Below are 15335 nucleotides of genomic sequence, written 5' to 3' on the forward strand. Positions count from 1 at the left end.
CTGCACTACGTACCTCGTGGAAGAGGATCAAGCCAACGTAGTTCGAAATGAACTCTCCCAATATGCTCCTAAAACTTTAACACTTTAGATTTTTTAAGGTTTTCATATGTTTTTGATTTTAAGATATTTCAATGTTTTTGATATTTTTAAAGTTTTTGAATGTTTTTTTTTTTTAGTTTCAAATTTCTAATGTTTTTTGGATTTTAAAGCTTTTCCAATGTTTCGGACCTTTAAATGTTTTCACTCTTAAAGGGAACACGCAAGCATAACTACAAACTAGGGCAAAGCCCTAAATAAAAAAAGGAAACCCCGAACAAGCAACTAATGTCTCAAAGAGACGATCTATAACAATTAAACAAGCGTCCCAAGAACAGAGAATACGATCCAAAATATCCTAAGCAGGTAAGCTCTAATAAGATTGAGTTAGTCCATAATGAAAAAACTTCTAACTAACCACATTAAAAGGGAAGCGTAAATGAGTCAGGGACTCTCTAATAGCACTATCAAAAGAGAAGGCAAATAAGTTAAAGACTCGCTACTAACACTACCAAAATAGGAATGAGTCAAGGACTCTCTAAAAGATAGGAGGCTCTAACATGGGGCTAGGTAAGCCTCCTAAAGAGAAAACTCTCTAAATGAGACAAAGCTCGCCTCCAAACAGGGACTCTACAAATGAGGCAAGGCATGCCTCCTATGAGAAAACTCCTTACCAAATTAAGGTGACATCCTTAAGGGGCAGACTCTAAACAACAAGGCTCGTCTCTAAGGGAGGATCACCTTAATGAGACAAAGCATGTCTCCTAGTGTAACTCGTTATTGAGACCATAATGATCTCCTGAATGAAGGGCTCCTCTATCTAAAAGATATCTAAAAGACTGTATTTAATCTACTAAATAAAGAGGGGAGCACTACTTGGACTGAGTAAGTCCGCTAAGAAAAGGCTTGGGCTAACGCCCTCATCGCCTCCCACAATTTCTCTGTCGATCATGGCGATGATATTGCCACTGCACTGCTAGTCCTGAATGTTAAAACCATTTTCTAAAAGCCTTCGAATACCTTTCTTGAGCAGCACTGGAAGCCTCAACAGTCATATGGACTTCACTTGGATATTTAGAACACTATGGAGTTAAAATTGAACCTGCCGAAGGATAGCTCTCATTAAACCTGTCCCAGAAATCATGCCCACCATCCCTTTCAAATCTCACTGATTCTTTCCCTGCAAGCATATGAAATGCAAGGATACAGAGCGAAGATGGCAGGTTCGACCAAACATAGAAGGGAATGCCACTCTTCTGCTTGACCAACATTGATACAAAAACAAGCTCACGGTTTATTTTTCAAAAATGAGGAACATTCCAAACTAACCATCAAACACTGCCTCCCGATGCAATAGCTTAGTATTCTGCTTTAACCTTACTTGGTGGATGCCAAAATTCAGAAATGGGATTGGTGTTGAACCTGATAGATGCCACAATTCTGAACTAATTAGCGCTGAACCTGGTGGCGGATCGATAGCCTGACTTTCCTCCTCTTTGCACTACCCTTATACAAGAGTTTGAATTCTCCCCCAGGTTTGCCTCTCTTCGTGCAATTCCAACTTTCTATGAACGAGAATCTAGAAAACCCCTTCACGAACCTGATCTAGAAATAGATGAAGAAATGAGGGGGATGAAAGAAGATGTACGGGGGTTTCGGTTAAAATGGAAGTTGGGACAGATCTAACGAGGTTTGAGGATTGAGGCCATGGGTTAGGGTTTCGATTGGGGAGCTGGATGGGGAGGCCAGATTTGATGGCGACCGGCCAGAGATGGAGTTTGTGGCCGGAGGTGGATCTGGGTAATAGAATAAATGAAGAGGGTTTTGACTTGGAGATGGTGGTTGAAGAAGAAAATGGGTTTTAAAGGGTTTAAAAGGGTGGAGATGAGAGGCGGCTGGGATGTTGGATTTTGGTGGTGGTGGTCGGAGATGGAGTATTGGCCGGAGTTGGGGACCGGCCGGAGACGAGGTTGGTGATGGAAGAAGGTGGTGGGTTTTGAGGTGGAGTATTGGCCGGAGTAGGGGATCGGGCGGAGACGAGGTTGGTGATGGAAGAAGGTGATGGGTTTTGCGGTGGAAGATGGTGGTGGTTTTTTGAGGTGGAGATTGGAGGAGATGGGGTGGCGACAAAGATGGAGGCGCGGTGACTGATCGGAGATGGTGACTTGGTGGGGACGATGGCTCCTTTTTTTTTTCTCTCCTCATCTCTTCTCGGTCCCTCTCTCTGCTACTCTCTGTTTTCATTTTTTAGAAAAATGGGGATCCCCTCTCTCTCTGCCAAAACGAGGCTCCCCCTCTAAACCCTAATACGTTAGTTTATATAGGGAGATGATAAATTCGGGCCCTCTTTTCCCCTTGGGACAACCCCCTATACAATTGATGCACCTCCCTTTTACAAACTCATCTCCTCCATGCTTCGTTATTTGCACCCTTTCTTGGATAGTTTACCCTCCTTCAAAGCTTCTAAAAAAAATGATATATACTACCCCCCTTCTCAACAGATAGCCCCTGATAGCATATTTATGACTCTCTTTTATATTTAATGGGGGAGCCCAGGGTAAAACAAAGCCAATGGGAAAATGATATCCTTAGCTCCATTTCTTCTATGGACAACCCCTGCTATGATGAGACACTCCCCTACTGCATAGTGAAATTACACCATTAACACAAACCTGGCTCGTTTATTGGGCAATTTCCATCGGCTTATGATGAAAATTTACGGACACTTTATTAGAGTTCTAAACTATGCTAGAATGAAATTTGGGACTCTAGAACACACATTTAAAAGAAATTTATTCAAAATTTACCCATTTGAGGTTCGGTTAAAATGGGGGGTGTCTACAGTGAGGCGCTTCTTCATTGTGAATCCTCTATAAGTTTGGCTTTTGCATGAGCTTCCGTCACATTCTTGAATCTGTCACCTAGAAGGGAATCATATATTGATATTTTCAAACCTTCAAGGTACCGTGCTACGAGTTGCTCCCGTGATTCACGTAGATTATTTCTATCAACAAGTCTATGGAACTCCTCCGTATACTGTGATACAGATCGATTTTCTTAGACAAGTCGATGAAGTTTTTGATACATTGCCTGCTTGTAATTGAAGGGCAGAAACTCCTTGCGCATCTCTTGATGCATCTCCTCCCACTCGGTGACAGGGGTTCTCATGATTGGCGTTGCTAATACTTTCGGGCTTGCCACCAAATAACGGCTCGTCCTCGTAGGCAAAGGGTTATGAGAGGCACCACTTTGTCCTCGGGAATGTCCTTAAGCTCTAGGGCTTCTTCAACAATGGCACTCCAATCAATGAATTCCTCGGGTTCTAGTATCCCATGGAATTATGGTATCTCCAATTTAATCCTAGAGTCACATTTGTAATTGTTCCGCGGTGGAGAATCGGCTCGAACAACTGGACGCTATTGCGGTTGTTGTCCTTGAACCGGTGGCTCAATCTGCACACCTTCCTCAAGATGCTCAACTTGAGATGGTACTTGGTTCACACTCATGTCGATCTACTCCATCAAGTCTCGCCTCTTGTCTGGCAGATAGACAATTCACTTGTTCTCTAAGTGCGGTAATCTGACCTTGGAACTGTTCATAATAAGCTCGTTGTTGTTCATCTTGAATCAGTTTTTGCACATTGTTAGCCAGTTGTCGTTCTTCCGTCGCAGTAAATCTCTTGACTAGCTCCACTAACACGGGGTCAGTAGGGGCTGAACTTCCTTCTTCGTTCCTTTTTTGCGGCATGACTATGGTGGGATTAGAATCCAAGATCTCCAAAGTTAAGAAACCTTGCGAGCCATAGCTCTGATACCAAATAACGCAGGGCCGTATAGCAGAAGCTTTGAAGAGTAGTAATCAACGTGGACCGTTGATTTGATAGTCGTATAATATCTTCTAATCTGGGGAATTCTGATGCTCCGATCAAGTTTCTAACGATCTTGACCGTTGATCTCTTGATGTTGCGAGATGCACCTGCATCACATATCCACGGCCATATCGTGCTCTTATGGGTAGTCATATCTACTTGACTATCACAAGACCAAACATTTCTTTTTTGTTGGGCTTGTTAGTCGCTATATGCAAGCGCCACAGAAGCCACACTTGGAAGCAATAAAGAGATTTTTGAAGTATGTAAATTCTACCCTTGACTTGGGATTGCTTTACCACAGAGGGCTAATTTTGTGTTGAATGGATTCACCGATGACGATTATGGAGGGGACTTGGATGATCAGAGATCTACTTTCGGCTATATTTTTTTGTGTGGATCAATAGGTGTTTCTTGGTGTAGCAAGAAACAAGATTCGGCGTCTCTTTCAAAAATGCGAGTAGAAGTGGAATATAAGGCGGCTGCTCTTGCTTCACAAGAATGTGTTTGGTTGCGGCGGTTGATTAATGATGTTAATTTACCTATTCACAAGGCAATTACTATTCTTGGTGACAACTAAAGTGTACTCAAACTTACCACAAATCCGGTTTGTCATGCAAGAACAAAGCATATTGAGATCGAGCATCATTTCATTCATGAAAAGGTTTAGATGGTACAATTGGTGTGACGGAGGTGAGGAGCAAAGAAAACATTGCCGATATCTTTACCAAGTCACTTTCTAAAGGACCGTTTGAGCTACAAAGAGGTAAACTTAGACTAGTTTCCAAAAAATCACATTAAGCCCAACAATGCTGAAGATTACCAAGAAAAGCTTGGGTTTTTCCATGTGTCATTGCACACCAAAGTAAAAAGCTTAGTCTCTAATTAATGAAATCTTTAGCCATTCAAAAAAAAAAAAACAAAAAAAAAAAACAAAAGAAAAACCAAGGGAAAAAGAAAAACCTAATAAGCCTGACTAAGGAGTATAAGCCTGACTAACAATTTCTGCATTGAGGACCATACCTCTGTGTAGAATGAGTTTTACTCTTATTTCTATTATGGTGTGCATTGCAGGATCACTGTTATTTCCAGGGACGACTTGTCCCCCCTGATTTTATGCAATAAAATTGTCACTTTTTCCAAAAAAAAAAAGAAGAAAAAGAGTATGGCCCAAGAGTATCCAGATTCTCATACATCGATTAATAGTACTTAAACTAATAAATAAGAAATATGCATATGATAAAGTAGAATCACCTGACAGTAGAAGGTTAATATACAAGTGGTCAATATACAAGTGGTCTTCCGACAAAGAAATGTAAAAACAATAAACAAAACACTACCAACTGTTGGTATATGCAATTTATTTTAAAACCATACAACTGACATAGGGCATGCAATACATCAGATAAATAATTCCTAATATATTACAGAAAATTGCACACGGGTAGAGCATATGATCTTGTATAATGACGGTATTGATGCTCTTTTTTATTTTCTCTCTAGCATTTACTACTATGCTCCACTTATATGTACCATATGATCTTGTATCTTTCTGGGAGGTCCCTTGCATTCATCCAAAGGCTTACCACAGAGACCCGAATTATTCACAAAGCTTGATGCTGGAAAGGTCCTATTGAAGGTAGGAATCCGTCCCGACAAATGATTGTTAGCAACATTTAGTGTCATCAATCGCTTGAGCTGGGTGAGTTGCACGGGGATATGACCCATTAATTGATTTTTTTCAAGATTAAGGACATTCAAATAGGCACAATTTGATACGTTCACCGGAATCCCACCAGAGAAACGGTTAGACGAGAGGTCGAGGGTCGTCACAAAGGGAATTATTCTAGAGATGTCTCGAGGGAGAGGCCCAGAAAGATCATTGCTAGAGAGATCCAATCCAGTCAAGGTGGTGCAGTTCTCTATACCCTTAGGGAACTGGCCTATAAGACCCATGTTTGAAAGTCGTATGTTTAGGACTCTGTTTTCGTCGGGGTGCCAGCAGTCGATGCCAATAAATTTACATATGAACCCTTCAGTCCTGTTTTTAAAAGTCCATGAACCTTCTAAGTACTTCAACGGGTCCTCCAGTGAGTTTTTTAGGGCTTTCAAGCACTGAATATCACTTTCAACACCATAGCATATGTTACTCAGCAACAACCAGACAATGGTAGGAAGAATAAACAGTATACCTCTGATTTCCATGGACATACCTCGGAACCCAATTCAGCTGTAAGCCTGTAATTTAACCAAGTCCATTATGATCATCAACATGTGAAACAATCAATTACTCCAACAGCTTTAGCTCTTGGAGATGGCGTTATTAATCTTTTATACTTTAACACTGCCCCTCGCGTGTTGCCCCTCTTTTTAAGGTTTGCCTACGCGTGGCACATGTGGCCCCTCTTTTGGTATTGGCCATTACATGTGGATTTTTAATATCAAGGAGGTTTGAAACCAGAACCTTAGATACCATGTGAAACAACCAATAACTTTTGGAGTTAAAAGAGTTATTGGTTATTCACATCAACAGATACCCACATGAAAAAATATTAAAAGATGACTTAAAACACTAAGGAATTGAAAAGATTACCCTGCAGTTTCTGCTATACCATAGTAGAAAAAACTCAATCACCTAAACTCTAAGCCCAAAATACAAAACCATCCCCCAGGAATTCAACCTACCTGTATGACACCAAAAAAAAATAAAAAAATAAAAAATCCACGGTTGGGTTAAAATAACACAAGCTATTCAATCCCTTATCTGGAATTATGCTACATCCGAGCCAGAAAAACAAAACCCAAACCCTAAAACCTCTAGGGAATTAGAAATCACTTCCCTCCTTTAAACCCCAGAATAGTAAAAGGCCAATTCAGCTCCAAATTTTACCACCCATCATAATCCACGAAGATCCAAAAACACAGATATGAAAAAACAAACAGATAATTGTAAAAAGTATAAGGAATTTAGAAACTTACCAGAAATTTTCAAGCTATACCAGAGCAAGACATTAGTCACTCACAAACCTTAATCTTAGAAATTGACAAGCCTCAAAGGGGAACTCGGAATCAACGACGAAACATCGTCCCCAAGAAGACTTTTTTGGCCATTTTTTTTTTTCCACACGTCCAAAAGACCAAAAAGTGAGTCGTCTAAAGATTAAAAGAAAGTAGCGTAAATATCACTGTAATAGACACAAAGGGACAGAAGCTTTCATAAATGCACGTAAATCGACCAAAAACTTGTTATTTTAATAACGCCACTCCTTTAGATACATGGATTTTATAATCCAAGATTTTACTAAAACAACCATGAACAATTATTCCATGGAATATTCATGGGTCAAGTGTTCAACGTGGAATATGAGTGGCTAGGAAGGGAGGGCACGAGAAATCCTTGAAAACAGACAAAATAAATGCACTAATTCAAATTGGGGAGATGATTTTTAGAACCCCCCCCCCCCCCAATAGGATCATGCGCCCCCCTTGTAACGTGATTGTGACTTTTAGAGAAAGCTTTTAATGCTTATTATCTCTAACCCTCCTAAAGTCTCTCCTTCTCTGAGCTCTCCCATTTGAAGGGAAAGAAATAAGGAATAGGTCTTCTTTTCTACGTCACTATTCAATTTTAACTTACCCTTTTGTTTTTCATTTGTGGGACACAACGTGGAAAACAAAGAGATGGAAAAAGAGGGTTGCCGTCTTTGACCCGTAGAGTGTCTTAATGGAAAAAAGACAGTGATCCTAATAGAATGATCTGGACTATTCATCTGTTGGCCCTACTAATCCGACAATTCCAAACATATGATCGTACAATCTTTATCCATCCAATCTGGACCGTTGTCTACTTCATTCAACATCAGACCACAGAATAGATTGGTTACAGCTGTTATGCTCACAGGCGGACCCAATCAGATGAACGGTTCAGATCTGAATAACATAGAAGGATGGATCAGAATAAGATTTGAAGGAAATGAAACGGACTAAAGATCTGAAGGATGGATATAAGTCGAGATGGAATATTCGTTTCATGAACCTCTGGCTCTGTTTCTTGATCCACGGCTGTATCAATGGCCTACTTTGTAGGTAATCCAAACTGTGCATTTGTTGGAAGACGGAGTAAATAGGCTGTGCCCTAAAAATCATTTCCATAGTATGATCCTAACCGTCTTTCTATAGATAGGAGGATCAGAGGCCTATGGAAGTGGCCCAACGAATGGACAATTTGGAGCATACTATGAATTGAGCCTCCACTATAGGGCTACAGACCATATAAAATCTCATTATTAGCTAAAACATGGATTTTACTAGAATTTATATGATGAAGGGCCTTATAAACGCTTACTCATCATCCCATCCTTGATAATTGATCTAACAACAGCTCACTTTTTGAGGAGCTGCTGTTGGATCAGATATCAGCTCACATTAGAGGGTTGATCCTGACCCTCTATAGATCGGAAGGTTAGGATCAACCTATTGAGGTTGTGCCCCATCTTATAGACCATTTGGATCGTCCTATGGTATGAGCCGTACAGTACTTTTTGAAAAATAATTGACTATAAGCCCTTTCATCATATAAAAACTCCAGGTATCAAGGATGGTACTTCTATCTACAATGAGTAACTGATACACGGCCCTTCGTCATATAATTTCTCCGGATTTTACAATCCCGGATTAAAAAATTCAGGTTTTTGCTTATAAAATCTAGGTTGTAGGTTGTTAAATTCAGAATTTTAGAATTCAGAATTATGAAATCCATGTAGGCAAAAGTGTACAACTCAACTCAACTCAACTCAATTTAACTCAACTAGGCCTTTGTCCCAAACTAAGTCTAAAGAAAATTTTTATGAAGAAGGTGAAAGGTTCTACGTGGCTCAAATTGACTAAGTCTAATCTTGTCACTAGTTAGGTTCATCTGCATGAATCATTTTCTTCCTTTCTATCCTATTCAAGATCATATTCTCTATTATATTCATACCCAAGTTGTTTTCGGTCTGCCCTTACCTCTTTTTACTCCATCAAGTCACTTGTTCATTCTGGAACATCGAGAAGCATGCAGGCAAAAGAGTGTCCTTACTGAAATATAACAAGTGCAAATGTCATCATTTTCCACAAAGCTAAAACGGCCGAGTCAACTCGGAATATGCATTTATGAATGCTATCTGTCTCTTTGTGTCTATTTACAGTGATATTTACGCTACTTGTTTTCTTTGAATCTTCAGACGACTTGCTTTTTGGTCTTCTGGATGTGTGGAAAAAAAAAATGCCCAAAAAGTCTTCGTGGGGACAAAGTTTCGTTGTTGATTCCGAGTTCCCTTTTGAGGCTTCTCCATTTCTAAGTTTAGGGTTTGTGGGTGTTTAATATCTTGCTCTGGTATAGCTTGAAAATCTCTGGTAAGTATATAAATTCATTGTACTTTTTATAATCATCTGTTGAATAAATTCTCATCATTTAAAAAAAAACATCTGTTGATTTTTTCATGTCTATGTCTTTGAATCTTCATGAATTATGTTGGGTGGTAAAATTTGAAGCTGAATTGGGTTTTTATTGGTTAGGGTTTTGAAGGAGGGAAGGGATTTTGAATTCCCTTAGGCTATTTGTTATTATTATTATTATTATTTTGCAGTTTAGGGTTTTGTGGGTTTCCTTTTTCTTGCTCGGATATGGCATAATTGAAGGTAAGCGATTGAATATCTTTCGTTATTTTAACTGAACTATGTTTTTTTTTTTTTTGGTAGGCACCTTTGATAATCATGGATTTGGATGGGTCATAGAGGTATGTTGGATTCTTGGGAAGGGTTTCTATTTTGGGATTAGAATTTAGGGGATTTTGTTTTTTCTGCTATGGTATAGCAGAAAGTGTAGGGTAATCTTTTTTAGAGGATTTTGTTTTTTTCCTGCTATGGTATAGCAGAAAGTGCAGGGTAATCTTTTCAATTCCTTCTTGTTTTAAGTCATCTTTTGATTTTTTTTGTCTTGTCATGTGGGTATCAGTTGATGATCATCATGGACTTAGTTGAATTACAGGCTTACAGTTGAATTGGGTTCCGAGGGAGGGTTCTTTTTATGGACCTTTTCATTTCTCTTTCCATGGAAATCAGAGTTCTTCTGTTTCTTCTTCATACCGTTGTCTGGTTGTCGCTGAGTAACATATGCTATGGTGGTGAAATTGATATTCAGTGCTTGAAAGCCATAAAAAGCTCACTCCAGGACCCATTTAATTACTTAAACAGTTCATGGAATTTTAACAACGGTACCAAAGGGTTTATATGTAAATTCAATGGCATCGAGTGCTGGCACCCCGATGAAAACAGGGTAATAAACATACGACTTTCGAACATGGGCCTTAAAGGCCAATTCCCTCCGGGTATCCAGAACTGCACCTCCATGACTGGATTGGATCTTTCTAGCAATGATCTTTCTGGACCTCTCCCTCAAGACATCTCTAGATTGATTCCCTATGTTACAACCCTCGACCTTTCGTCTAACCGTTTCTCTGGTCCAATTCCTGTGAACCTATCAAATTGTACCTATTTGAATGTCCTTAATCTTCAAAACAATCAATTAGAGGGTATGATCCCCGGTCAACTTACCCAGCTCAATCGATTGACGACACTTAATGTTGCCGACAATCAGTTGTCGGGACCGATTCCTACCTTCACTAATAAGACCTTTCCGGCATCAAACTTTGCTAATAATTCGGGTCTCTGCGGTAAACCGTTGAATAAATGCAAGGCACCTCAGCGAAAGGTAAATACGTCTGTCATCATTGGATCAGTTGTTGGTGGGGTTATGTTTACTACTTTAGCCGTGGCCGCTGTTCTCTTCATTTGTTTGCGTAGAGTGTCCAGCAAGAAGGAAGAAGATCTTGAAGGAAACAAGTGGGTGAAGAGTATAAAGGGAACTAAAGGCATCAAGGCAAGCTGATTTAATTTATTTCTTGCATGATGTGATACAATTATAGTATTTCAACTGTCACATATATAGGGAAAACTGTTTATGGTCAATCGACCAGATTACTTATCTGGTCCGTTGACCAGAAACACATTTCCCCATGATGTGTGGGTGATCCAAACCATTCATTTGATGGGCCCTGACATAGATAGGGTGTGCCCAAAAAATCATCCCCATAGGATCATCCTAACCCTTAGATTTGTGGAGGTTTAGGGATCATCCTAACCCTTAGATTTGTGGAGGTTTAAACCTCCACAAATCTAAGGGTTAGGATGATCCTATGGGGATGATTTTTTGGGCAAAAAGTGGGGGAAATGTGTTTTTAGTTGGTCGACCAGATACATCAGAAGCGCTTTTCCTATATATATATATATATATATATATATATATATATATATATATATATATATGTGTGTGTGTGTGTGTGTGTGTGTGTGTGTGTGTGTGTGTGTGTGTGTGAACCTCCACAAATGTAAGGGTTAGGATGATCCTATGGGATGATTTTTTGGGCACAAAGTGGGGGAAATGTGGTTTTGGTCGGTCGGCCAGATACACCAGAAGCACTTTTCCTATATATATATATATATATATATATGTGTGTGTGTGTGTGTGTGTGTGTGTGTGTGAACCTCCACAAATCTAAGGGTTAGGATGATCCTATGGGGATGATTTTTTGGGCACAAAGTGGGGGAAATGTGTTTTTGGTCGGTCGACCAAATACACCAGAAGCACTTTTCCTATATATATATATATATATATATATATATATATGTGTGTGTGTGTGTGTGTGTGTGTGTGATATAATATAGAAGAGTTTCTTATTTATGACATACTAAAAAGTTATTGCAATTTCCAGGTCTCCATGTTCGAGTCTTCAGTTTCGAAAATGAGGTTGAGTGATCTCATGAAAGCCACTGATAATTTCAGCAAACACAACATTATCGGATCAGGGAGAACAGGCACAATGTACAAGGCAACACTCCCGGATGGTTCTTTCCTCACTGTTAAGAGGCTTCAGGATTCTCAACACTCCGAGAAAGAATTCATATCGGAGATGAGGACACTCGGGTGTGTAAAACATCGTAACTTGGTTCCCCTCTTGGGTTTCTGCATTGCCAAAAAAGAAAGGCTTCTCGTATACAAACATTTGCACAATGGGACTCTTTATCAGCAGCTACATGTGGCAGAAGTTATGGAATGGCCTCTGAGACTAAAAATAGGTATTGGGGCTGCAAGAGGTCTTGCGTGGCTTCACCATAATTGCAATCCTCGCATAATTCATCGCAACATAAGCTCCAATTGTATCCTCCTTGATGAGGAATATGAACCTAAAATATCTGATTTTGGGTTAGCAAGGCTTATGAATCCTGTCGACACTCATCTGAGTACTTTTGTGAATGGTGAATTTGGGGATTTGGGTTATGTCGCTCCTGAGTATGCACGCACATTGATGGCCACTCCAAAGGGTGATGTTTACAGCTTTGGAGTAGTGTTGCTTGAGCTGGTTACTGGCGAAAAGCCTACTAATGTGGCTAATGCCCCCGAAAGCTTCAAGGGGAATTTAGTGGAGTGGATTACTTCTCTTTCAAATAAGTTTCTTCTCCAGGATGCCATCGATAATTATTTGATTGGAAAGGGTTGTGATGATGAGCTCCTCCAATTCCTTAAAGTTGCGTGCAATTGTGTTCTCTCTACTCCAAAGGAGAGGCCTACAATGTTTGAAGTATTCCAGCTTTTAAGGGCTATTGGGGAGAGATATCATTTTACTGCCGATGATGAACTTTCGTTTCCTACGGACACTGTCAGTGGCGATCCCCCACTTGATGAACTTATTGTGGCACGATAAATGGCGGAAATATGTTGGTAAGGTACAAGTAAATGTAGCATAGTAGTATAAAGAGAAAAATGGAAAATAGCATCAATACCGTCATTCTATAAGATCGTATGCTCTACACGTCCGCGATTTCTGTAATATATTAGGAATTATTTATCTTATGTATTGCATGCGCTGTGTCAGTTGTAAGCTTTTAAAATAAATTGCATGTACCAACAATTGGTACTGTTTTGATTATTGTTTTCACATTTCTTTGTTGGAAGACCACTTCTATATAACCTTCTACTGTCAGGAGATTCTCCCTTATCATATGCATATTTCTATTTTTAGGTAACTATTTCATTTCATCTGTAAAAAATTTGCAAATTGTCACACGGGACAAGCTGTCCCCTGTGACTATACACAAAAAGCAAGACTATAATCTTATGTAATCCCCATGATATTGTTAAAAGATATTTCCGTGTCTGATTGGATTGCACCCGCCTTTACTAAAACATCCGCCATTGAATTTGCTGTTCGTCTCCTATGCGTTAATGATGTGCGGATATCTCGAACAAGGTCTCTAATCTCTTCCACCGTGCTAGCTAGTCTCCATGGCCCAGCACGTCTGCTCCCAGCCCACACAATAACATTTGTGGAGTCCCCTTCTACCATCAGAGGACTCATATTGTGAGACTTTACCATCTCAGCCCGAAGAGTAATGATTTTACGTTAGCCTCATTTGCATCACACAACTCAACTGGCCATAAGTAAGTCATGATGACTACCCCATTTGCGTCATGTAGCGCGCCCCTGATTCCACATGGGCCTGGATTTCTTAACGAGCTTCCATCAAAATTTAACTTATAAAATCTTTCAGGAGGTGCGATCCATCGTGGGCCAATAGTTTTTGACACTTTTCTTTCACGGAAAATAATTTGAGGCTTCCGTAAAGTCTGATCAACCGAATAAGGGAGAACCCCTTTGCATTTCGCCCACTGAATAATGACAATCTTAATGGTGAGGGAGATATGAGGAGCTGTCCTAGATTTACCATTAAAGATTCTATTATTTCGTTCCAACCAGATGAACCAAATCACGGCATAGGGTATAGAATACTATAACGTTTCTCCTATATACATCCCTTGAATGCGCCTCCCCAACTCTTTAAAGTTTCTGATACGCTATTCAATGTTGCCCAAGACATTCCACAGAATCTCATTATATCCATCCACACAGATGAAGAGAATGGGCATAATAATAGCACATGGTCCAGAGTCTCCACATTCTTTTGACACAAGATGCACCAGCTGGCAAGATATATTGCTTATTTATTGCTGTTATCTTTCACTTTATGCCGTAATGAGCTAGGTTATACAAGAGACCTGATGGAATTTGGGAGCCATTTTTAGTTGATTGTCAAATTTATCAAGTTTAGTAACTTAAATGTTCTGAACTAACTCCGTGATGTATTGTAGTTAAATTACCAAAATACCCATCTATCCAGGAGACTTGCAACTCTTCATCGAATGGATTGTGTGTGTATTATATTTAGGACGGCTCGCCTCTAGCACAGTGAAATCTTCTTAACAGCTGCACAATTCATTTATACATTTCCAATTTATCTAATGTTCTTTGAATAGTGAATACTTCATGGCATGGCCCAAGCAAAACCCAATTGAAGATAATGAAAAGGAAAAATTGCCAATGGGGGACATCAAATTACAAGAATTGCCATCCGGGGATGCACTTTTGAAAAATTGTTAGAGGGACGGAATGGGGTTATCAAGTCTCTAATAGAGGGTTATCAACCCTCTAAATAGGGTTATCAAACTCTTAAAAGGGGGTTATCAACCCTCTTTAACAATTTTTCTAAAGTGTGCCCCCCCCCCCCCCCCCCCCCCCCCCCCCCGTTGGCAATTCTCGTATTTTGATGTCCTCCATTGGCAATTTTTCCTAATGAAAATTTCCGTACTTTCTAGATAGCCATTTAGGTTTTTTCCCCCTTTTTCGGATAAACTTGAGATCTGTGAAGTTAAAAGACATACCTTGGTTCAGAACTCGTTCGAGTCTTAGTCTCACTCAAAGGAGACACAGTTAAGAGGCGGCCTTTTAGAGGGTTAAACAGTTAGCTCAATTGTATGTAGGAGTATATTCATATTCATGGATAAGTCTATGTAAAATAGGTCATTTCTTGTCAAACACTTGGAAATTATATTGCATTATACCAATTGTGTATGTTCTTCTGCGCCCATGTCCAAGAAACATAGGAGCTGGGACACAGGTTATACGTCCCAGTCCTACAAGAAACTAACTTGTTTCATTTTGAAATTGATGATCATTTCATGAAACCTTTGAAGCATTATAAAGATTCAGATAGGAAAAAACAGCTTTGGCAGTGAAATTACACTTACTGAAACCAATTGTCTAGTTTTACATAATTCTATAAAACATTCAGTTTAAGATCCATTAATTTTGTTTAATCCACAGTTGAATATTTACAGAGTTGATGGATGAAATGTTTCCTCAAAATATTCAAATTTACAGGGGAAAACTTTGAAATGACAAATAGCTTAAACAAACGTATTACCAGTGACCACCCAACCAATCATGTTGCTAGTCCTTACTCTGGTCCCACATTATTTAGTGCAAAATGTCTTCGT

The 15335-nt window shown here is 39.5% G+C and overlaps 1 protein-coding gene and 1 pseudogene across 6 annotated transcripts; one reads left to right on the forward strand and one right to left on the reverse strand.

The window, feature by feature from the left end:
- Positions 1–5141: 5141 nt before the first annotated feature.
- Positions 5142–7082, reverse strand: LOC143858562 (probably inactive leucine-rich repeat receptor-like protein kinase At5g48380 pseudogene; annotated as a pseudogene). Of its 2 annotated transcripts, XR_013238977.1 has the most exons (3): positions 6884–7082; positions 6498–6589; positions 5142–6142 (listed from the first exon to the last, which is right to left on the reverse strand). The product of XR_013238977.1 is annotated as a probably inactive leucine-rich repeat receptor-like protein kinase At5g48380 pseudogene, transcript variant X2 (transcript). The 2 variants fall into 2 exon arrangements; XR_013238976.1 differs by lacking the exon at positions 6498–6589 and having other exon boundaries at positions 6884–7080.
- Positions 7083–9113: 2031 nt separating this feature from the next.
- LOC143858416 (probably inactive leucine-rich repeat receptor-like protein kinase At5g48380) lies at positions 9114–13002 on the forward strand. Of its 4 annotated transcripts, none has more exons than XM_077369070.1 (4): positions 9114–9298; positions 9644–9681; positions 9900–10823; positions 11716–13002. In XM_077369070.1, exons 3-4 carry the CDS (start codon positions 9972–9974, stop codon positions 12703–12705), a joined length of 1842 nt encoding a protein of 613 aa, XP_077225185.1. In that variant the 5' UTR covers positions 9114–9298; positions 9644–9681; positions 9900–9971; the 3' UTR covers positions 12706–13002. The 4 variants fall into 4 exon arrangements, with proteins under 4 accessions (XP_077225185.1, XP_077225186.1, XP_077225187.1 ...); XM_077369071.1 differs by having other exon boundaries at positions 9933–10823; XM_077369072.1 differs by lacking the exon at positions 9644–9681.
- Positions 13003–15335: the final 2333 nt, after the last annotated feature.

Source organism: Tasmannia lanceolata, unplaced genomic scaffold, assembly GCF_043159265.1.
Source record: "Tasmannia lanceolata isolate RefF3 unplaced genomic scaffold, GAP_Taslan_0.1 ptg000026l, whole genome shotgun sequence".
Classification (NCBI taxonomy): Eukaryota; Viridiplantae; Streptophyta; class Magnoliopsida; order Canellales; family Winteraceae; genus Tasmannia; species Tasmannia lanceolata.